This window comes from Aphelocoma coerulescens, chromosome 3 (genome assembly GCF_041296385.1).
Source record: "Aphelocoma coerulescens isolate FSJ_1873_10779 chromosome 3, UR_Acoe_1.0, whole genome shotgun sequence".
In the NCBI taxonomy this organism is placed as follows: domain Eukaryota; kingdom Metazoa; phylum Chordata; class Aves; order Passeriformes; family Corvidae; genus Aphelocoma; species Aphelocoma coerulescens.
The window spans coordinates 109,783,666-109,809,134 of NC_091016.1; the positions used below are offsets into that span (position 1 = coordinate 109,783,666).

A 25,469-nucleotide genomic window follows, 5' to 3' on the forward strand; every position below is an offset into this window, starting at 1 on the left:
TCTGCCCTTCCATGGACTTGTTAGGAACTCCTAAAGATACTGTTTCATTTTCTGACTGAGGTGGGGCACTGAACATTTTTCAGAGAAATCAGCAATAATTTATTAATTCCTTTCCTCAGTGCAGATTGACCATCCACTACTGTGTTAGCAGGATTACAGATTAGATTATTTTCCCCAGTAAGGTATGAAACCTATATGCACAATGACTTTGATCTGCAACTTACTCATAGCTACTTCCACAACCCTCTGTGAACCTAGTAATCCTGGTTATACCCCCAACATGGCATCTCCTCCCTCTGTCAGACCATTCACAGGTATGTCAAATACCACAAGAATTATCTTTGGAAACCTCACCTGGAAGTTTCTCACGAGACACATACTCCTATCTTTCACTTCCTTCTTTTGTTTTCCTGAGGCAATTGTGTCTGTTATAATCTTAGATTTTAATACATTTAGATATTCTTAGGTGAAGATCTTGCTTAAAATGTCTTAAATTTCAAAATATTTCCTTGTCTTCTTCCTATGTTCATTGACTGTTGAGAATTCAGTTTCTTGAAATGTATCTTTTTTCTACAAAAGCCACAGTGACTTTTCCCAAGATACCATTTATTTAGATCTGACACTATCATTTATTCTGGTGTCATGGACACTATTTGCCTTCACAAGAGAGCACATTCCAATAGCTGGCTAATTTACAAGTCTGAAAAGTCTCAGTTGCAAACATTCAACAGAAACTTGCTTTAATCTGACAACTTAATTCTCTTAGAAATTTATTTGCAGAAAGCCCACATATTTTATTCCACTTCAGAGCCTTAAAAATTTGCCTTTTGCAACTTCTGCAAACCACTTTGGCATTACACAAAATTGACATTAGGAAGACTCTTTACAGTAATGAAAGAGAATGTAGCACACATAAATGTAGAGGAATATTAACTCTACACCACAGCTATAAATAAAATGGTAAAGATAATTAAATTAGACCAGGATGGAGAGATGGGTAATGACAATAGTAAGCTTGACCACTGAAGAACCTAAACACAAAAGGGGAAGAAGAGGCAAAATGAGAATTAAGATCTTAACCTGGTAAGGAGAGAAACTACATGAAAATCCCAATGATGAGAAAAGGCAACACATAACCTGAAGGAGTAAGTACTAGTACTAATAAATACACCAGGTGGAAAGCAAGACCAACCAGACCAGCAGAGAGAGAGAGGCTGAAATGAGAGGACAGAAGTAAGATGATACAGCAGGTTGGTTTAAGGAAGTAAAAACAGTAAAGACACTTTTCTCAAGAATATAGACTGAAAGCCAACAAAGCAGATTCAGCATTTTCTTTTCAAAATTTGCCACAGTTACAAAGCATGGGCTTGGTTCCCCTCTACAAAAGATTCAGAGCATAGTGCCTCTACCTGTTACTATAAGAGATGTTAAGTGACTCCAGTTCATAAAGATTCTTCACAGAGGTGTGCCTGTGTCACAAACTGAAGCCTAATTTTCTTTAGGGTGTTGTGATTTTTCTTTCTCTGTTTTGAGTTGGGGGATTTTGTGGGTTTTTTTGTGTTTTTAATTGTTTTGTTTAGGTTTTTTGTTTTGGGCTTTTTTCTTTGTTTGCATTTTGTTTTTTTGGTTTTGGTTGTTGTTTTGGGGGTTCTGTGTTCTTTTGGTTTGTTTTTTTGTGAGGGTGATTTTTTTGTTTGTTGGGTTTTTTGTTATAAACCCTGGCAGAAAGTTCCCAATATAATGTTCAGTAGGTTTTTCACCTCTGCATAGTATGATACAGGAAAGATACACTTCTTCTGACAGACCTGGTTTCATACTCATCAATATAGTCTTCAATATTCTTCACAGTATCTATAGAAAAAGACAAATTTACTTTCCCCAAGAAGCCTTCACAATAAGAACATATTAGTTAGCTTTACTTTTAATGACAAATTGAAGCACAGATGTATAGGTATACTTATTTAGTTACCAAACTGAGATATCCATTTTTTTCGGAATACTCCACCAACTGAAAGCAGAGCTCTCAGCAGCTCCAGATATAGCTCTGAACACTGAGTACTTAGCAGTATCAGCCTACAGAATCATAAGCTGTACACCACCTCCCCGCAGAGGCACAAATACTATCCAAGTGAAAGGTACTATAGAGGTGACTAGTCCAGCATCATGCAAACTCTGACAAGCAGTTGTGGAGCAGTTTTTAGTTGTCTTACTTTAGTTATTGCATTCTTTTCAACTCCAACAGATAGCACTGCAATGTGAAAGAAAATGGCCCTCTCCTTTACTGCAGTTTGCAAAATTAAATTCTGGACATTACAAGATGGGAACCTCATGGAGGCAAAAGAGCATATAATCATGGAAATCACATATCAATGTGCCTGCAAAGAGGGGAATTAGCTAAAGACTACATTTATTCTTTTTCTTCTTAGTGCTTGACTACCCGATTCTTTTCATCGTCCTGTATTTTTTGTATGTTGTGAAAGTATCGCTTTCCCCCGGAAATACCGAAAGCGAAGGCCCTGGTGCCAGCGCTCCCCGCGGCTCTGCCGAGCAGGGAGCGCCACCTGCCGGCACCGCGCCGCGCTGCACAGCCCCTGCGGCACCAGCGCTGCTGGGGACAGGCCGGGGACAGCCCGCGCCGGGGGACACGGCTGTAGGGCACAGCCCGCCCCGGGGGACACGGCTGTAGGGCACAGCCCGCGCCGGGGGACACGGCTGTAGGGCACAGCCCGCGCCGGGGGACACGGCTGTAGGGCACAGCCCGCCCCGGGGGACACGGCTGTAGGGCACAGCCCGCCCCGGGGGACACGGCTGTAGGGCACAGCCCGCCCCGGGGGACACGGCTGTAGGGCACAGCCCGCGCCGGGGGACACGGCTGTAGGGCACAGCCCGCCCCGGGGGACACGGCTGTAGGGCACAGCCCGCGCCGGGGGACACGGCTGTAGGGCACAGCCCGCGCCGGGGGACACGGCTGTACGGCACAGCCCGCGCCGGGGGACACGGCTGTAGGGCACAGCCCGCGCCGGGGGACACGGCTGTAGGGCAACACGGGGTTAACTGTCCCAGTTACACCCTCAGCGCACAGACCCGATTATCCACCCTAACTCTTCAGCCAAGGGGGCTGTAACAGATCCGTTTTTGCACACATGATATTTTAAAACCTGGAAAAGCAACTGTAGTACCAAAGCATTCTCCTTACACAGAGGATGTGATCAAGTGCGAAACTCAACAAAGAACCTACAAGATTCCTTTCAGCGAAGGGAGATGTCCAAGCAGCACCCCTAAGACTGCAGCGTCACAATAAAAAGTAGTTTGATACAAACTATTCAATACTAGGAAAACTATATTCTTGATTCTGCTCTAAAATATCAAGATATTTTAAAAAAACCTAACCTTGAAGAATAAAAAACAGAGGAAGTAACACAAACTCAGTACAGGAACAAGCTACATAATTATCAAAATCTGGTATCTATTTATGAAACTCCAAATGGGAAAGCTGCTCTATAAACTAATAAAACTTAGAAAACAGACACTGAAGTTTTAAACAAGGAACTAACTTTGAAATGATGCTGAAACAGTTACTTACGCCAAGTTACTTTAAACAGTTGTAGATAAAAAGAATAGCAATGACACCAAAAGGATTGCTTTGGATAAAACAGAATTTTTAGAGCTCTAAATAATCCCAGAGAAGAGTCCACAGACCTTTTCATACTCAGTATATGGTAAAGATGATCACCCAAATCACCAGACAGATGAGACCTCAGCTTTGTCAGTATTTCAGGAGAGTTACATATCTAGTTCCTTACACAGAAGCTGCTGAGAGACATCATTCTCCTTCTGAGCAAGCAGCAACATGATTGTTAGGAAACTTTTTTTTTTAATTGCTAGGAAGCTAAAGAAACTAAGTCTTTTAGCTTTATCATTTTCATATCAAATAATCCTGTTGGTATTTTGTGCTAAAGAGAAAATCCTGGATATTGGTCGTATTTTCCTTTTCCTTGTTTTTCTGGCATTGCAGGTAGAATACAAACAGATTTCCTTAAAAGATGATGATCACCTTCCCTTTTCCAATACATGCTACAGGGTTCTTCACTCTTTCTTCACATTATGTACTCTAGTTTTACATACCAAAATTACCTATACCCTTGTAACTGTCAGTTATGAGCTAGCAGTCTATTCAAGTGTCTGTATCACTTCCAAACAACCTGCATAGCAAGAGGTACAGCACTGCAGCAGTCATGAATCTCCTCCACACCTTAACTAATAAACCATGACACGCTCCAGCTGGCACTGGGCATCAACAGCTCAAGTGTTTGTACCAACAACAAACAATCCAGAACCCAAAGAAGTTTTTCACATTCAATTCCGAATGTCATTTCCTTTTATTGATGCTGGTTTACTACAGATTTAATATCAGTTAATACCGGAATTAACTGATGCCCATTTATGAGAATAAATCAGGTGTCTAATATCCCCTCTGGTTTATCAGAAGACAAACTTTGTTATGTCTTGAAGACAGCTTTGGACTTCAAAAACTCCAAAGTGATTTATTACTGTAGATGCCAATAATCAGAAAGCTGCAATGACTTTGGTGGATAAATACTGAAAATAAAAAAATTCTGAAACATGACAGAGAGCAAATCTAAATAAAGAGAAGTTTGAATGAAAAGCATGACAGGAAAGAGAATTCCTGATGATTCTGAATTACTGTATTTAGCTGATCACATAAACATTTATGACACTAGTTGTGTGAACCCACAGTGGAAAGATGGGTTCCCAGTGCTTTACCTTTGATTTCATAGGTATATTACACTCACAGAGGAAATGCAAAACCTGGAAACCAGGTCCATACTCTAGAGGAAAATGTTTTCTAATCATGCACTTAATTTACCTGTGAAGTTTGGTATTTCTAAAACAATCTTCCAGCTTGAAGCCACTTCAGCCTACTACTTGCCCTCTTCATCTGTCTTCAATCCTCAGCCTCATCACGCCCAATCTGCCCTTGGCCCTTTACCTACTGGAATTTCTGTGTTCAGATCTTAACGGCACTTCAACTTTTCATTCCTAATACAACTCATTCAATCATCTTTCCCAATCAATCCTAATTCCATTCTCAACACTTCAATCATTCTCAGCCCACCCCAGACCCTCATACAATTCATCTCCTATTCCTTGACTTTCAGTGCAGGGCACACTTCCAATATTTTCTCTCCAAGTTCATCCCCCTGGACCTTGCAAAGTCTCTAGGTTTTCCGGTAACTTGTTCAATCAGCCACAATCTTCTCTCTTTACCTCAGCTGTTCTTTTCATCTGATCTCAATTATATTTTATCCAAGTCAAACCTACCTTTCTTCTCCCTGATTTTCTCAGATTCTGCTTTTCTTCTATAAGCCCCACTCTCAGTCACATTCTCTCTCTTCCATTCCTCCCACTGTCATCAGGCCACAACCCACACATCCTTTCTCACAAGCAGAGGTTTGGAGAGAGATGTTCACTGGCAGCTCGGGGCAATTTCTCAGTAGCAAAACCTAGACAGCTCTGTTGGACAGCAACTTGTAGCAGAAATGGAGAAAGTCATGCCTCTTTTTCACATCCCTTACATGCAGCACATGGCAATGCCACAGGACACCTGCTAACCTTCAGAGATTTTTATCAGTAAGTGCAGTTTTTGCAGAGCTTATTTCAGATTAACAAAGAATTGGAAAAAATATCCAAATTGTAGCTTGGCCAAGGTAAAGATGAAAATGACATTAAGAGACAAAAGTACAGCTAGCTGCCTGTGAAAGAATTCCTGCATAGTTCTCTTTGGTTTAAATACAAAGCACTCATTCATACATGGTGCATCGCAAAAGCAATGAAACTCACTTGGAAGTTTTCAAAAATTAGCAGAAGAGGGTAAGGTTGTGGGAATCTTAGATTACAATCTGATAGATGTTTGAAAGCCATGTTATTCCAATGATCATTAATAATAAACACTATTTTAATCACTGAAGTGCACACCATTACCAGTATAATGACTACCTCTCATAGATGGTTTTTAAAGTCAGGTGATCCGGAACACCTTCAGTCTCTTCAAGATGCAGGATGAGCCATGATGTTCTGTATGGCCACTGCTCTGTGAGATTGATCCAACTTGCCAGTCTGTCCCAATTGAATGTGATCTGATTAGCTCTCAATAAACGACCTAATAGAACAAGGAACGAGAGAAGAAAACAGAGAGGATTTTTTCTCCCTTTTGAAAGATACCTTTTTTCCCCTTTAAAGTAACAGCTATGTTACTTTGTTAAGTCCTTTCATCTGATCTGTGAGCTTCCTGCTATTATATTTCTAGTTCAGTAAATTCAAAATCATCACAAGTTGCATCTAAAAATATCATTTTACAATTTAATAAAAATCCTTCCATATACTGGCCAAAATATGAGACTCTCCAAAACTGTCAACTTCAGCCCCACGTTAAACACTGATTACTATCATCCTGCTACTGGTGAATCTTAACTTAATTCAACAAAATTCAATAAAGAATTTCACACAGAATTAATTTCTCTATCTAAACACAGAATTTCATGCTAATACTTTGATAGATTTTCTATGAACTGGCATATGAAATGTGGTCAAAACAAGTTAAGCATACAACTGCCAACTTCAACAGCCAATATAGTAAAATTCAAAGCTATAAAAAGGACTGTCTTAATAAGGCAAGGTATAAATTACAAATAAAGTTATTTCAAACAACCAGAAAAAGATGCTACAATTTATGCATTTAAAGTTCCAGCAAATTTTCTGTAATTCCTTTATTAATATCTGTAATGACACATAGCCTACAGCCTGAAGGCTCTGCTCATAAAGCTGTTCATGAAATCATGCCTAACCACAGACTATACTACACTAAAAGTGCTCTGGCGAGGTTTTTTTCAGCTTAATTTTACAACTAACATTTTGTGATTTTGTTACTTTGTGATTTTGTTTGACAAGCTAAGAGACAGCACTCTTATTTATAAGATTAGCTTGCAATTTGAGGTCTGTTGCAGATTTATGCTCTTAACTATATACAGTGTGAAAAGTAAGTCAATTTCTTTGTTCTGGGGAGCTGTAGGGCTACACAGTGCCTTCTAGTGTCTGTAACAGAAAAGACAGAACATAATCGCTCCCCATTCACTTACTACTACATGATAAAGTATTTTATTAAACCTCCGTAAGCCCTGTGCCAGTTATTTCCAGTTTTTAAGCCTTAGAGATACCAACGTCTTGACTGTGTTTTGCTGAAGAAAAACAGGTCAGAAAATGCTTTCTTTAGTTCCACACCACCATTTAGGGTACAAGGACTCCAAATATTCATAGCAAAAATGAACAGGATATATACCTGGTTTTTCCCTCAAAGCTCACCTTTTCCTGTGTCATCACAACAATCTTTGTTCCCACTACAGTATTATGAAATTGAAAAATGCCATTTTCTTATCCCATTTCAAAATCAAAAAACACAAAACTTCCTAAAAATGTAGACTAGAATCATTTGCCTCCCAACTGAAGTCAATGAAACAACAAATATTATGGATCTTTCAGATTCTGTGTAGAATAGTCTATAATGTTTTCTTACATTCTAGAAGAGTTTGCTTCAGAAGGATCTTCAAAAGCAACACATGGACTGACTTGTTAGATTTAGTTTATACACTAAAAAGTTGAGTGTAACTACAAGCAGCCAAAGCACAATACTGTTTTTACTGCATATGATCATGTCACACTTACCCGTCACTGAAACAATATTTAGCAACCTCCTCATGGTCTGAGGGCTGATATCACTGAACCAATCCTCTGTAACCAACAGCTTGGTCAAATCAAAAGACATTTGGCGTGTAATGGTCCTCTGCATCTGGCGTCTTCGGTAAGTATCCTGATAATGATACAAAAACCAAGGAATACTGGTAAGTATCAAAAGCTTTTATGTACTTCAAATACTTCAGTTTTACTTGATTAAAAGTTAGACACTCTGGATAAGTCTGTGAGGCTGACAGTAAATATCAAACATACAAGAATTTAATTCTGATTTAGCTGTGTAACAGCTGAACGTTATATCCATAGAAGCCAAGCAGTGGTAAGAGTTACACATTTTACTTCCACATCAACTGTGAGAGGGCAAAATAGAGTGACATAGCAAAGTATTTCGTGAAAAGGTTACTACTTGAGCATTCCCATCATCACTTCCAATTGTCTCTCCAAAGACTTAATACCATCCATTTACTAATTACACAAAAAAATTAAAGTGACCATCAGGTTCCTCTGCTACAAAACTCCCAAAGTCTCTACCTATGGCAGCTCAAAAATCTCAGAATCTTCAGATTCTGTGTTGCTTTTCACAACTTTCTAGATACCTTTTATTCAACCAGTTTGTGATTCTATGAATCACAAAGATGAAAGAACAGAAAGCAGGAAAAAAATGTGGTAGACATACAGTACAAGTCTAGTACTTAACATCTGAAATTCTATGATTTACTCAATTACTGCCCCTTGTTGCAACATCCTGCAACAAACTGATTACACAAAAAAACCCAAAATATACACACAGACACAGACCATAGCTCCTATCAGATTTGCTGTATCATCTCAGAATTCACAGAGAGCTGCATTTAATTTTTTGTGGAAAGGAATACTTTGATGAGCAAGCAAACTTCTTCCTCTTTACAGAGCATCAGTCTACCGATTTAAGAATGGACTTTTCCTATGTGGATCCCTTATAAAAGTTTCGTAAGAATGGTTTGATAAGTCTTCCAAGTTCATGTTACTGAAAATGTCAAAGAAAAAAAAAATAGAAACGAAAAAAAAGGTTTTACCAGTAACTCTATTTAGAATAAAAATCTCTCTCACCCGCCTGTTGAGAGCAGTTTTGCTACCAAGCTTGGTCATGTCTCCAAGACTGTTCTGAGAAACTCTCCTGTCAACCTCTTCATGCAATCCTATGGAAAGGAAAACAAAGGTAGGCATTTTCTCCAGTCATATGCATTTGACTGGCCTATAAAAATAACACTAATGATCTGTCAATTTTTTAAACAGTTTCTTACAAAACCAGATCCAGATTTTGGATCATTGGTTTTGTAACACTCATACCACCATCCTGCATAACCTTACCTGCATTATCTGCATAAGGAATATCCCCATTGGTTGTTGAAGCTACCATCAGTTTTTTTGCATTACTAAGCCCTCGGCTGTTCAGAAAAACAGGCAAATGGACAATATTTCGCATGTAATCATGGCCATTTATGTTTGAATCACGTAGAACACTGTTGAGGTTCTGGTTAATTGCCTTTATAATAATGTGTGGGTCACTTGCAAAAATTGCAATGAACGGGCCTTTTGAAAACAAGACTCGCACCTGTAAAAGACAGTACACCTTGTTAGCAATAACTAACTGTAGCTGCAGATCATTTGAACACTTGGCTCAACATTTCATATTCATTCCTGTTCAAGGAATAAACCTGAGAGGCCAAGAGGTGTACAGAGATGTTAGCTTCTTCTATATGAGATATCTAACATTAGGAACTTATCCACAGTTAGAAATAAGCATACTCAACAATTTAACAGCAGAATTTACAGTGGAAATCATCACCACAGATGTATCATGCAGTAAAGTCCCAGTTCCCCCCAAATATTTAGCATTTAAGTATTTTTCATCTTAAGTACTTCAAGGGTAAATATGAAAACTCTCCAAGTATTTTCAGTTTGTTTCAACAGAATAATTATTTTCCATAGTCTATATCTGATTGTTTCAAACCTTTTCAAAAGTACTAAGGTGCAATTTAATTTTCAACTTCTAAAACCCATCACTCTTAGCATTATAGTTATGCCAATGTACACAAATATTAATCACTACAACATAGCCTTTTTTTACAGAAAACACACAATAACCACATGTATCTGAGCTCATCTGTGCAAGAGATCATGCATATAATCAGCATTAGCTTCATTAAACGATCCAACTCACAGTATCAAGCATCTGTAAAACCTTGTCCTGTTCACAAGCATCCAATCCATCAATAATTACAACAAGCCTTGTCTGATTCTGAGTGAAGCTGTCAATGGTTTTTGCCATTTTGGCCATCAGTTCCACTTCACACTTCAAAACCTATAAAAAGGAAAACAAAGAAGGAAAAGACATCTCTATAATACCTAAAACTAATAAAAATACATACATTCCTTTTGCAAATTGCTATTTGTCCCAAAAATACAGCAAGATTACAAGAATAAACTCACAAATACTCAATGTGAAAACTCCTAAAATGTCACTTCCAACATACTAATTTCCTATTTCACATATTCCACTTTGATATAACAAACTATCCTTATTTAAATTCCATTATGATGTTAAGATAATATTTATGCACAGTAAAACGTTATTTCAGAAATAAATAAAAGAGCATTAGTAGCTTCAGCTAGTCCTCAAAAATTGCTTTGAATAAAAACTACAGCAAATTTTTCTATCTGCCTTCCAGCCAAGCACATTATGCTATTACTCTAATGCTCAGTCATTGCAATTCAAGATATGCAGTGTGAAGATTTGTTAAGCTTTTCAACATTGTTACACATGTAACAAACACCCATAACATAGAAAAAAAAAAAAAGGTGGAATTTGCCTGCCCTAATTTCAGCAGCTAACAGGTAGACATTAAAATCTGATCTCTTAACCACTAGATTCATTAGAATGTGCACAATCAGATGACATACAATAGATGGACAACTCTCCTGAAACACCTACTTCTCTCCATCAGCAAAGGGTGAACCTAACTCCTAAAAGGCTGAAGTTATGTCGGATAAATACCACTCAACAAACAACTGTCAAGAAACACAGCACCAAGACACAATCAGGTACTCTGTGATGCAAAATCATGGCACCAGGCATGTTGGCATCAGGGATTCTCAAAGGGCAAAGAGAGCCTTTGATCAGGAGCCAGCAGGGTTAACCAACAGAGCTTTAAACAAGACATGACAGGGGAGGGGGATAATATCACGCATGCTCGTAACAAGCTGTGGGATGGCACACCAAGGTTAAAGGGATGCACTGCTAGTGAGCAGCTGCTGGCTCTGAGATGTGGTGGCCACACTGGAGCATGCTTGAAGTCTCATGGAGATCAGCAGGGGGCTCCTGAGGTAACAGAAGCCAACAGGGAAACACCACTGAAATACCTCAAAGGAATTAAAGGGTGTTCCTCTAAGAAGGTGACACAGCTGACAGCCCAGATGAGGTGCCTCTACCCAGTGCACACAGAGCGGGCAACTCAGGAGGAGCTGGAAGCCACCATGCTGCTGGAAAGCTATGACCTAGCTGCCATTCCAGAAACTTGGTGGATGAATCCTATGACTGGAGTGCAACTATTGATGGCTACAGACTGTTCAAAAGGGACAGGAGAGGAAGGAGGGGAGAAAGGGGAGGAGAGGTTGCCCTCTACATCAAGAGATGGAGAGATCACAAAGAGATGTCTCTGAGAAGCAGCCACAAACTGGGTAGGTCACTGCATAAAAGTCAAGGACCAGACCAATAAATGACACCTTGAGGTTTGTGTCTATAACAGGCCTGATAAAGGAGAACCTATTGATGAAGTCTTCATGTCCCAACTACAGGAGGCATCATGCTCATGGGTTCTCTATCCTCCTGGGGAACTTAGATGACCCCCAATATCTGGAAATGCAGCCTCATGAGCTGTCAGCAATCCAGGAGATTGTTGGAATGCATGCAGGATAACTTCTTCAGCTAGGTAATAGAGAAGCCCTACTAGAAGGGAAGCAACACTGGACCTGATGGTCAGTAACACAAGTGAGCTAATTGGGGATGTCAAGACTGGAGGCAGCCTGGGCTGCACGGATCACACACTGGTGGAGTTTGCAGTCCTGAGAGATATGGGTCAGGTAGGGAGTAAAGTCAGGACACCGAAATTTAGGAAAGAGAACTTTTAGCTCTCCAAAGAGACAGTCAACAGGACCCCCTGGAAAACTGCCCCCAGGGACAACAGAGCACGCAGATCTTTTAAGGATGCTTTCCACGGAGCACAAAAGCTTGCAATCCTCAGGTACAAGAAAATTGGCAAGGAAGACTAAAAGCAGGCTACATTGAGTAGAGACCTGCTACTCAAACTAAAGACCAAGAAGTAAATGCACAGGCAATGGAAGCAAGCACAAGTATGCTAGGAAGAGTATAGGGACACAATCTGGTTGTGAAGGGATGTGATGACAAAGGCTAAGGCACATCTGGGGCTGAACTTGTCAAGAGATGCAAAAAATAACAAAGGGTCAGTGGCTCAGTGTCCCAGTGGACATCAGTGACAAGTGGTGTCCCTCAGGGGTCCATACTGGGACCAGTGTTATTTAATATCTGCATTAACGACATGAATGAAGGGATCGAGTGCATCCTCAGCAAGTCTGCAGATGACACCAAGCTGAGTGGTGCAGTTGACACACCTGAGGGACAGGATGCCATCCAGAGGGACCTGGACAAGCTCAAGAAGTGGGCTCATGAGGTTCAACAAGGCCAAGTGCAAGGCCCTGCACCTGTGTATTGAATCCCTAGTGTTGATCCAGGCTGGGAAATGAACAGATCCACAGCAGCCCTGCTGAGAAGGACTTGGGGGTGCTAGTGGATGAGAGGCTGGACATGACCTGGCAATGTGTCCTTGCAGCCCAGAAAGTCAAACATGTCCTGGGGCTGCATCTAAAGCAGTGAGGGCAGCAGGTGAGGGAGGGGATTCTGCCCCTCTGCTCTGCCCTGGTGAGACCACACCTGCATTGCTGCATCCAGCTCTGGGGTCTCCAGCACAGGAATGACACCAATGTATTGGAGTAAGTCCAGAGGAGACCACAAAGATGATCATAGGGATGAAGCACCTCTGCTATGATGAAAGGCTGATAGAATTGGAATTGTTCAACCTGGAGAAAACAAGATTCTGGGGAGATGTTTATTGCAGCTTTTCAGTGCCTAAAGAGGCCTATAAGTAACATGAAGACAAACTTTTTATCAGGGCCTTTTGCAAGAGGAGAAGGGGGAATGGTTTTAAAAACTAAAGGACAGTCAATTTAGATTAGATGTAAGAAAGAAGTTTGTTTAAAATGAGGGTGGTAAAACACTGGCACAGATTGCTCAGAGGTGTTGTGGATGTCCATCCTTGGAAACATTTACGGTCATGTTGGACTGGGCTCTGTGCAGCCTATCTAATTTGAGATGTCCTTGTTCATTGCACGGAGATTGGACTGGCTGACCTTTAAAAGATCCCTTTCAACTCAAACTGTTCTATGATTCTATGAAAAAATATTTGTACAACAGATTTTTATACAATATATTGGCTGTACTCTACAAAGGTAACAATCACAATGTTACACTTTACTTTCAAATAGGAGCATATAGGATATCTGATGACAGCCTGAGAGTATATTTATCATTTTATAGATACAGGCTGGCAAAACAATAGTATTTTCTATCATTTTTCATTAAATATGTGGACTGGTTTGGAATGTTCTCTCCTTTCTTAGCAAAGAGGTCTTGCTGACAGACAAAGTTGGGCTTGTTTTTTCACCTTTAGAAGATTCTCAGTTATTCTTCCTAATCTTACTATCTAAAGTAAGCTTTTACTAAATACTGGTAATTGAGAATTGTTTTCTAAGTACTTTCTTCCCAGCAAAAATAAAATCAGAAAATTGAAACCCCAAATTGAACATTCCTGATTAAGCAGACAGGTCTCATACGCTAAGAACAATTACCACTGGCACAGAAGTGTTCCCTTCAGTAGAAACTCACCAAGCCTCATTCTCCTGTTGTGCGACTTGGCCTGGTTAAATTAATGATGCCCCAACTTGATAATGCTCCATGTTTGGGGGTTTGTTTAATTCCTTTTAAGGGACAATTCATATAAATGCTCACCTTCATGAACCCCTCGCTTTTCAACTTGTGAAGCTTGGAGGCAGCATTGTGAAGACGTTTTCTCTGAGAATTCAAAACTGAATCCATCACCTGCCACCACGTGCGGCAATTCAAGAAAAAGGCCAAACCAACAATACAGGTCACCGTTATGAGAATAACATTCACTGTCATGTTGGCTGATTCCACATTAAAAATTGCCAACAGGGCAATTGCAGAAACAACGCAAGACAAGATGAACAGGAAAATCACAAAGGATGGGAGGCAGCAAGTTTTCTTCCATTTCTTTTTACCTAGGAAACAAGTATTGCTGTTAGAATTAATGTACAATGTAATGACAGAAGAGTGCAAAAATCTATTAACTTGCATACTTTTCATAAAACACTAACTGGCACAAAAGCTTACTGCTGTGTTACCACCCAATCACAAACCAATGGAAAGAAATTAACTATTATTTCCTAAAATTATTGGAAACTATGAAGCAGAGATATTCCTTTAATCTTATTTCCATCATTTCAAGAAATCCATACTGAATGGAAATTACAATTTTGTATCAGTGTTATCACCCCTTTTGTGGAATCTCTTTGCGAAGTGTATTTATGTAAATAAATTGTAGGAAAACAGTACGGGAACTACTCAGTTTTAAACTGGAACCTGGTACTTACATAAGCTATTAGTAATGGTACCTTGAAGAACTAAAGCAAAATTGCAAGCTGCAACCTGAGGCCATCCTTTCTTGCATGCTAAAACACACACGAACAGGAGAACTGCAGCAAACATGGTTTGGACAGATCACAAGGGCCCCGGAAGAGAGTACAGAGCTCCTGACTTCAAGTGTACTGATAAGAAAGAAGCAAATACTGCAGTTGGAGCTTAGCATAGCTACATCAGTGACCAAAGAAACAGCGTTTTCCAAAGCAGCAATCTCTGCCTTTAGGACCTGTACACATCCAGTGGTGTACATCGAAAGGATTAGTATCTTCTGTACACATTTGTTGATAACAAGGAAGAGAACAGCAATGATCTAAAGTAAAACTATGACAGTTAAAAACCAGTATTTCAACTAGAGGAAAAAAAATCAAATTTTAAATATGTTAATTAGAAAGAATATCCAAGGTTTATATGGGGCCCTTATTATTCTCTACACTGAGATATGAGCTGCAAAAGCTTTTAACATTGCTGACATACATGGCTCATAGGATTGTGCTGCAGGACAAAGCAAGAGAAGTGCCTAATGACAGAAGCGAGAGGCAAGAAACAAAGGGTAACAGCTGAGATATAATTAAATTCCGTTCCAGATGTAACTAGAAATATAAGCATCCTTTCACTAGAAAGAGATAGAACTGGATTAGAGAGACACTTAAGAATCATGAACAGTGAAATGACAATCGAAAGAGGCTTGTCTGCAAGTTTACAGACATAATAAAAAAAAAAAATTAAGATACAGAAAGCTAAAAATAAACCCTATGGAACGCCTGTGAACATCTAGAGATAATAAACCTATGATCCTAGACCTGTAAACAACTCGAGAAAAGGAGAGAATGTGCAAAATCACCAAATAGATAAAATTTTAAAAATCAATTAGATATTTAGGCAGAGGATAGGAAGGCAACAGAGCCAAGGATCAGAAGAGAATGTAAGATTACAAATGAAAGGGAAAACAAGATTACTGAAAATAATCACAAGAAGTCAGCAGTACACTGCCATTCCCAAGACAACTTCAGGAGAAATTACAGGATCAAGAAGGCTGTTTCACTGAGGTTAAGGAGAGGGACAGCAGAATCTAACATGGAAAAAAAGGATGAAAAATTCCACACATCCCGTTCATAAAGAACACTTAGTGAACTTGAAAAAGAACATTGAAGAGTAAGTTGTGTTCAGCACACAGCTGAACACAGCATGTTTTTTCCACTCTCTGCAGGACTGAAGAGTCTAAATATTTCACTTCATGAGAGGTGACAGATTCCTCAATTTGTGGACAAAAAGAAATGAGAAGTAACTGACACATACTAAACTTAAAGTTTAAGTAAGTCCTCAATTAATTGGAAGTTAAGCTCAAGAACTCCTTTTTCACGATATCATACTCTACTCTGTGTATTTATTTTACTAGAAATCTACAGATGAAACAGAATAAAAAAGCTTGTTCTGTTTGGATCAAGCAGGTACATTTCATTCCATCTTACTAGCACTGATCACAGCAATGCATAGGATTGGACCAACATGTTCTACATATTTATTATTTCCAAGAATAAGTAGTGGGCACTCATAAAAGCTCTAAATTAAAATCTAACACACTAAACAAATCCCTCTTAGCAATACACAAAAACATACATCTCCTTTTATCTGACTCAGAGACAATGATTTAATTGCTATGGAAATACGCTGGATCTATTAGGATGTAATGTAAATATACATTTCCACTGACATTTCTGAATACTACACCGGAGATAGTCCTTTATTATATTAATAAAATCAAGATTAGCAAATAAAATGGGGCATTTTTTTCTCTTCCAAACAAAGACTTTCCCCTTCTCTATGAATTTCTGCACAGCTACAACAATTTCTAAAAAGAGCTTATAATGCAAAAAACAGAAGCCCTGGTAACAGTGCACTGAAATGGAATAATCAGAAATGTCATTCAGGTAAAAAAAAAAACCTTGTGTATCTTCTGTCTTGAAAACTCGAAATAGCCTTGTTGCTAGGAAACCAAATTCCCTTTCACACGCATCAGAGAGGGTAGCAATCATCTCAGCCAGTGAAGTCTCTCCACCTACACTGGACAGTCTGTTGTAGTCCGTAAACAAAAATCTGAAAGAGAAAAAAACAAGTATTTTGTACACTTCAGAAAGCTTTAAATATTTTCTGGCAACTAAAACAAAGTCTTGCCACATCTCTGTAGTTAAAAGTTTTTTTAAGTGGTACAAAATGTAAAACATTTAAATATTTAATTTTTTTTAAAAATCTACATGGAATGTAACTACTTCTTCTCCATTTATCAACCTCTTCTTTGCCCCACTTCCTATTCTAAAACTTGACTTCTTAAAAAGATAAAAATGGTCACATCACTAATAGTACCTCAGAAGACAGAAAAACCATGAAAATATCTTTATGATGCCAAAACGTAATATTGACAAGACTTTTTAAAACTGCATTCTGATCTATTTTTAAATATTTATAGAAGATGAAAAAAATTTCAGAAACACAAGAACACATAAAAGCACCACGAGGCTAAAATAGAAGTCTTTAAACAATAGAAGTAAATGAAATTTTAGAACACACAGCATAAATTTTTTTGTTCTCAGGTAAACCAGAAGCTTTGAGCAGTCTGATGCTTTACTAACAGGGAGGAAAAAAACCCCCAAGCCTTAAGAGAAGTAATCAGTGAAACAACCATTAAATGTACATAACACACAATAAGCTATACCAGAAAATTCTTATTTTGTTTGGTATGAATTTTCATTAGTACAATAGCCAAAATCTCTAATTCTGAAAAGTACTAACTTTTACCAACTTTGGCAGGTAGTAGTGTTTTCAAGAAAAACTATCTTTTTCACACTGTAAAGCTTATGATCTTCTAAAGCTACTGTTTTCCCTTTAAAAGTCTCAACAATTTTTCATATGAAGTTAAATGTGCACATTAATATGCACAGTTTGAGAAGTATCAGAGTGAGCCTGACCAATTCATTCAAGATTAAATAAAGTAAATAACTAACCTGACAGGTAAAGCTTTAGTGGTTTGCTCTGGTAATTCTGGTGGGTTCACAAACATGAGTTTGAGAAGCAACTCTAAATATCCAACATGTCTTGCCAACCTTGTACTTAACACCCAGGCCCAGTTCCACCTCTCCCCTTCTCTCCGGCCACCAAAGTAAATTACAGCTAAAATATTAAAAATTAAAAGGATGTTATGGTTTTATTTTAGCCAACATTCACAACTGAAAGAATCATGAAGTTTGAAAAGATAAAGCATGGAGTTCTGTAAAAAAAGTTAATGAACTTTTAGCAGTTAGGCTAAAACTGAGAATGGTAAAAGTAACACAATGAAATTAATAAACAAAATTCTTCTTTGTTCTCAAGAAAGCCCTCTCACAAATCACATGCAAAACACAAGAAAAGGGTCCAAAGAGGTCTTATTGTCTACAAAACCATTCAGTATTTTTTCTGAATGGCAAAGTATATCTACAAAGCAATACTTAATTCCAAAAACAGATAAAAACCTTCACAAATTCCATATAAGACTTACTGAAGAAAATGTAGAGAACAGCTAAAAGGCTGAGTGACACTGCTATTCCAAGCTTTGCATCCACTGTGAAAGCAAGCAATAAACCCAAACCTCCACAGAGCAAAAGTGTGAGGAATACAATAAGCCAGGAGAACTGAAACAGAGGTTCAATCTGCTGTCCTGCAAAGGTCTTCATTTCATCTAAAACAAAAAGATAAAGACCAGTTAACATGTGAAGTCACTCAAGAACAGATAATTTTGGAAAAAAAAAAACCAAACTTTTTCAGCAGACTGTATAACTTATCCCAATTATTGATCCAAAAAAGAAAATGATGTTCAAATTCTTCTTCAAGCATTAGTGCAAAACCCTAAGTTTTCATCTATGCAATGAATGAAAACATTAAATGCAAAATATTCACACTGTTTGCTGCAGATTTTCTACTTTTGAAAGTATATTAAAAGTCATGTCCTTTCCTATTCTCCTTCAAAAGTGTGAAATGTGTTTTACGACACCAAGAAAAATAAATCCACCACATCTGTCAAAAAACCCCACCCAAACCCCAAAATCTCAATCACTGAAACATGGACTGTGTTCCTCAAGTAGTCAGATATAACAGTACAATGTGAAGGCCGCAGTTTCCGTTTGTTGATTCTTATCTACTAAAAGAGGAGTTCCTGAAGGAACTTATTTAGGTTCTAGGGAATAAGAAGTAATAGATACACAATCCAGAATAAAAACAGGAAAGAGGAACAGGAAGAAAACACTGAGAAAGTGTTTTAGAAATGTAAGAGCTCGTCAGCAATAAATGTCACAGTCAAAATACATATGCTTTTTGTTTATGACATAGAACAGGAGGTGAAAAAAACAAATTCAGAATCCCATTTTGGCAAATACAGAAATCACAGAAAGTAAGAAACACCAAGACTGGTAGAAGTATTTTGAATTATACTGAAACATCTCAGAAAAACATCCTTTATAAGAAAATGCTAAAACTACATAAGATGCCTATTTCCACCAGGAAAAATACTGCCTTATTTCATATACTGCATTTGCCTTCCTCTGTCATTTCAGAAAGTTCAGAAAACTCAAAGTAAGAAAGAGGAAAGAGGAAAGGAAAGATGCAAAGAAAACACACTATACAGAATAAAATATTAACAGCCTGAAAATTGTTCTTAAGCATTAAAAAGACACATAGGATGCACAATACATAAATACTGCACCAGAGGAGTTCTGAACCTGATCTGACACACAAACAGGCCCAGCAAGGCATATTTTGGCAGCCAGACTTCCTCCAGTACCTAAAGGGTAGATCCACTGCTGCAGGAAACTCACAGGAAAATAGGCAGCAGCACTTAAAGACTGTCTTGGCACTGTATAAATGAACAAAGCAATCTATGGATGAACTGACCAGTAAAATTTGAATCCTTTTGTCATAGAAACAGAGACCAGATACAACATAACATAGACTAACAACCCTCACGAAAACTAGTAACTCCCATGTGATGCTTTTCATAAACAGACTGGAAGTACTGAAAAGACTAAATCAAGTTTTTACCTTCCAGTTTCTTAAGCAGGAAAGATTTTCCACTTCCCCACTGTGCATACAAGCCTACACAGATGGGTGGCTGCATGGTTGGCTCACTCAGAATATCAGCCAAAGCGCTGCTGTACAGATCATACCCCAGCATGTCACCATCAGATTCCGTGGGAGACAGGTGTCCTGCAACACAAATACTGTGCTACACAACTTTGCTCGAAGAAAGCTCTTCAGTATGACAATTTTCATACATAAAGTCACAACACATTCACCCATATTTGTATATGCCATATAACAGCTCTTATTATTTGCACATTCCTGTTCAAAGGAATTTTAAATCATCCACATAATTGATACATAATTATCACAACTATTAAAGCCTACTACAAACTCAACATCCCAAACCACAGGAAGTCAAAGGAAGTAATTCCTACACAAGCAAGATCCAAATAAAAACTAAGTGATCAACAGAAGTCACATAGTATCCAACATCTAAAGCCAAAATAAATGGTATATTTGACCTTTGCCAGGCTTTTAGAGCGATGGGCTTTTTTGCCAACTGATTATTTTTAAGCCTTCCCATTAGGTGCAACATTAAAAAACCTGTAGCCAGTTTTCAATACATAACTGAATAAACTGGATTCTCAGTATATGAGTGATTAAAAAAAAGAAATACTTACTGGCACCAAATATCTGTGTCAAAATACTCTTCTGGTGGCTACAGTCAATATTGTAAGGGGTTTCTCCTGTTTTGTTGGGTCTATAAAGCAATCGACCATCTTTTGGATTTCTTAAGAGTAATTCAGCAAGTTTACGGCTTCTTCCACGAATAGCAATGTGAAGTGGAGTATCTCCTTTCTGCAATTAAGTGAAAACTAGTAATATCTACCATGAATTCCTAGGATTATGGACAGACCATATGTTCAGCACAGTTTCACATGCATTATTTCCTTGAAATAAATCTTAAGGCATTCTCAAAAGCATCAGTCCCTTACAGTAAGCATTTTTCCCCTTGAAAAAGCATTACTAATGTTTCAGAGAAGACATGTGAAAAAGCAGTTTTAGAATGCTAAACCTCAGACACTGCCTTCTTTCTTAAATGTTTATATTAATATTTTAAAGTTCATGGAAACTGTAGTTTCGATGTAAAAACAAATGTCTACTGGCAAACTCAAGAGATTTGTTTGGAACAAGAGACACTGCTTGTTAGAATTGCTTCAATGTCTGCTCAGACTTCTCAAAAAAACATCCCAGTAAAAGCTTTCTTATTGCATCAAATCAACATTATTACTTACTTGCCCTAAATAAATTAGTAAGATATTAAAAAAGCATCACATAAATGTTCCTGTATTTAAAAGATTTGCGGTCTAAGTAGGTAATGCATAAGAAGACAGCAATAACCAGTTTATTTGTCCTTGGCATCCTTTAATTTAATGTCTAATAATCAAAAACTAACATTAGTGACAAATAACAACCATTCTCTATACTCTTCTTCAAGTGTATTAAGAATTAGTTGTCTTATCCATGAAGTTTTTATTTCTCACCTGGATTTTTTTTTCAAGTTACTAAGAGCAGCCTAATACAAAACAAAGCAAAACAAAACCCAACAATATATTAATGGTGGAAACAAATTTACACTTAAGTATTCTCAACTATTTAATTATTAAACATATGGGAGACTAAGCACATAAGTATTATGGTCTATTTAATTATTAAACATATGGGAAACTCTCTTTCTGTATTAGCTGCAAAAATCCTGCTGCAAAACTAAAATGATTAAATATACTGAAGTAAACAAACAATGTTCTTTACCTTGTCTACAGCAGAGACCTTAGCTCCTTTATCCAGAAGAAGCTCTACTATTTCAATATTTCTCATCTTGGTTGCCTTTATAAGCGGTGTTTCTCCATCCTAAAATGAAATAGTAGGACGAATATAACGATCTCTGTATACCCAAAACCATGAAAAAAATAGTTTGGGAAACAAATTAAATCCAAAACTTTTAAGATAATCTTAATTAAACATGCTACTGTGCAAGTAGCAACACTTTAGCACCTATGTTTGTGAAAAAGTATCCCAGACACAGTTTTCTAGATTGATTGCAATCAAAGAACAAAACACACTTCTGTCAGTAACAGTGTCAAATAGAGAAAGACAAAATTCAGATATAATACAAGATATTCAAAGAGACTTCAGTGCTGTGCCAACTACTTCCTCTTTTTTTTTCCTTACTGCACAGGCCTGAAGTCATATCAGAAACCTCTTCCCTCACTTTCCAGTAGCACCTGCTCTTTACTCCTTACTGCTGGTCATGTCAGAGATGCTGAGATAAAGAATCCAAATGTTCCCTGTTACCAAGGATTTAATAGCAAATCATATTTATCAACAAGGGAACATTACTATTGCTGAGAATCCTCATTTCAGAACAGATATTAAAAAAAGCAATTCAATTAAAATTCTAATTGTTACCTTGGTACACGTCTCAGTATCAGGATTGCATTGCAAGATATCCCTCACCATTGTAGCATTTCCTTTCTCAACTGCCCAATATAAAGCAGTTTTATTATCCTAAAAAAGAAGAGTATTAAACATTAACAGTGTTTTCATTCAGCTGGATTAATTTCAAAAACTGCATGTAAAGTACAACCACTATATATTGAAAACAGCATATAATACAGCAATTTTTAGCACAACTCAAGGCAAAGGGAAAACTCAGCAAATCTAACTGGCACAACAGTAGAATTTAGGGGGGAGGATGCAAACCTGGCTAGGGAATATAAACTATTTTGAAAACCTTTGTGAAATATATTAACAGCTTTAGCAATCCAAGCAGACTGAACCTGTCTTGAAAAAGCCTCCAAAACTACATGTATGTATTCAGTTCTAACTCAAGTATAGAAATTACCTAATGAAATAAACCAACTTTTTTTTTCAGAAGCCATGTAAGCTGGAAAGCTGTAAAAGTAGACGGACAAGAAAGTCAACACAAAAAACCAGAATGCTGATCAGCCAGGTATCTTATCAATAAACCTGGGGGATGGTTCATAGCTGCAAATCTGCTTCTGTCATCCTTATTTCCCCCCACTGATGTGTGCTATCCCAGAAAGTCTTCACACCTGCAATCATTTTGTAGCCTAGTGACTGCACCATGACTCTTTCTGTTTGATGCACATTTGTGTAGAGGCATTTAAGAAAAGCCTCTGAACGCACACCTGCTTCTAAGCAGCAATGTCAAATTGCCCCTTGCAACCTTCTACCTTGCTTGCTTCTTTCATTTGCAGCTCTTTCTCTTCCACTCTTAGGCTTCACAGCAAACTGAGTTTAAAGCTTTTCTCAGCAGTTTAACAGGCCTGGTCACTAAGATTTCTTTCCTCTCCAATCACTTGGGTTTCATCTTCTCTGTCCTTCAGTGAGCTGGTTTCCAAGGCATCAGCCTGAGCTGTAGATCAGCTACACAGCCAGGCACAGGTCTGCCAGGTGCTCCCAGCTGGGTCCTTCTCCCTCCCAGAAGGGCTAAGGAAAACACCACCTGAGCCCTCACCTGCCTGGGCACTCACTCTTCAAGAGCCCTACAGTCATGTTTTATCTGCTGAAGGTATCTGCCGGATAGTAAGAATGAATGGTCAGCAAGGAACACCGCTGCTGGAAGGCTGGACAAGGCTCAGCAATCTTTCTGAAAGATCACAAATTTGGGCAATCAACACATCTCCCCAGAACAGGTCTGGCTGGCAGGCAGGTGCTGCAATGCCAGACAGCAGGGAAGTTACTCCCAGCAGGGAAGTAGTGCTCATCTCCAGTTTTGATACTGCTGGTCCTAAACTATGATCTGAAGTGCAGAGCTAGAACCTTCCTCTGATGGTACTGACTCCTGCTGTGCCTCCTGTAAGGCCACAGAAGTATTCTACAGATCAACCACTGCAAATTGCTAGTCAGGCAACCTCACACTGCCAGAAGTCACAAGCTTCCCTGCTACCTAAGAGGTTGCATTCTCTTGCTGTTTCTGTATTGCCTCAGTCACATCAAGATGTTGAAAAGCTTCAGCTTTTCAGGCCTATGTCAGCAAGAAAGCTCAGACACACGGGTTGCCAGTGGCAGGATAGAGGAAGAGATCCAAATGCTACTTTCACTTAAAAATAAGAACTTGTTGGCTTCTCGGAGAGGCTCTGCACCAGGAGCAGGCATTGACCCTTGGCAGCTCTCATTGCCTAATTAGCTTTGTGTTCAAACTTGGGAGAACGTGTGCCAACAAAGCAGAGTGATTTAAATAGCTTCAAGCAAAAGAAAGCAAGTTGAATGTGACAATAAAAACAAGTACCATGCTGAGTAAGAGAGCTTCCACTGGAAGAGTAAAAATAAAACCTTAATCGAAGGACAGAAAAGAAAGAAGGGGTAGATAGAAAACATGGAAATCACTAACAACGTTTAACAGAAAGCAACACAGAAAGTTGGTGAAGAAGACAAGAAACAACCAAGCACAGTGACAACCACTGTGACAACAGATATAATCTCAGGTGCATCACATTTCATTGGTATTATATTTAAAGTATTACTAAAATCATTGTATTAACTGTCTTCAAAGTATGTCATTATTTTAAATCTGTTCAGTAGTGCAGATGAAGTAAATGCAGTTTACAACTTTTGCTTTTCAACAATTATACAAATTAACTGAAAAAACTGTGTTTAACAAGCCATCATAATTACATGCATCTTATATCTTAAAACCTGCCCAGCAACATGATGTATTTTACTGTTTGATGGAATCTGAGTTTCCTACAGAGTAGACAGACCAAATTTTAAAGCGCAGGAACAGAGTATAAACATTTGGCATTCAGATTCACATCCTATTTAAGAAGAAGTCTAACATTTACTTACCTGACCTCTGATATCTATATCAGCGTATTTATGGAGCAGGGCTCTCACAATTTCAACGTGACCACCTCTAACAGCCCCAATCAACACTGTATCTCCACTCTAAAAAAATTGTGAAAGAATATTGAACAGGAATTATTATTATTTAGCAAAAAGAAGTGCAACAGAGAATGAATTACATACACTATACATATTTTACATTAATAATCTCCACCCATTAAAAAAAAAAAAGATAGAATTATTTTTTGTATCTCTGAAAAAATGGGTATAAAATAGAAAAAATTCTGAATTTTTTTTTTCAAAGAGATGGAATTGTTCAGGAAAACAAACACTCCGAAATAGGTCTAGATTAAACCACTATTCTACAAGAACTCAGCATAAATTAATAATAAATATGAAAAAACCCCACTTGTTTTATATTCATAGGAAGACCAGTCATAATTATAAACTCCTTACAATCAGACAAGAATATTGTGTGTCCCCTTGAGACGTTTCACAGCTGACAAAAGCTCTTCAAGAATTTCAAATAAATTTATGCCTTTGTGCAGATTTGACTGCTATCTTGCTTACATACACTATGCTGTTAAAAAAAGCAAAAGACTGATTTCATCTCAGATCAAAAGAAAAAAATATTTTGGTGTGTTAAATGGAGTTGTATACACATAAAACAAAGTTACAGTTGTGCTCAAGGCTTCTGATTTTAACACACTTAAGTACATGCCAGAATTTCAGAAATTACCTTATACTCCTGCAATTGCCTAGTACTCCTTCTATGATGAAACAGGAAAAATAAATAGAAGTATAGCAAAATCACAGGTGTAGAGCTCAGAGAGCTCAGCAGTAGGAAATGTCCCATCAATCAGTCATTACATACTTGGCTGCAAACCAAGAAATTTTCTTTATCAAAACCTACTCTAGCATCTGAATCTAAGAGTACTCATTGTTAGGTGTA

General features: G+C 38.1%; 1 protein-coding gene across 5 annotated transcripts in view; it reads right to left on the reverse strand.

The window, feature by feature from the left end:
• KIDINS220 (kinase D interacting substrate 220) overlaps positions 1-25,469 on the reverse strand; it is a 77,473-nt gene that overhangs the window by 33,294 nt on the left and 18,710 nt on the right. For all 5 annotated transcript variants that reach the window (XM_069011553.1, XM_069011552.1, XM_069011549.1 and 2 more), the window contains 14 exons: positions 24,521-24,619; positions 22,118-22,216; positions 21,461-21,559; positions 20,329-20,506; positions 19,667-19,831; positions 18,132-18,311; positions 17,602-17,767; positions 16,545-16,696; positions 13,892-14,181; positions 9,971-10,111; positions 9,118-9,361; positions 8,857-8,945; positions 7,741-7,885; positions 6,019-6,181 (listed from right to left, as the gene is read on the reverse strand). In XM_069011553.1, the coding sequence (XP_068867654.1) occupies positions 6,019-6,181; positions 7,741-7,885; positions 8,857-8,945; positions 9,118-9,361; positions 9,971-10,111; positions 13,892-14,181; positions 16,545-16,696; positions 17,602-17,767; positions 18,132-18,311; positions 19,667-19,831; positions 20,329-20,506; positions 21,461-21,559; positions 22,118-22,216; positions 24,521-24,619 (2,210 nt within the window). The remainder of the gene's footprint in view (positions 1-6,018; positions 6,182-7,740; positions 7,886-8,856; positions 8,946-9,117; positions 9,362-9,970; positions 10,112-13,891; positions 14,182-16,544; positions 16,697-17,601; positions 17,768-18,131; positions 18,312-19,666; positions 19,832-20,328; positions 20,507-21,460; positions 21,560-22,117; positions 22,217-24,520; positions 24,620-25,469) is intronic.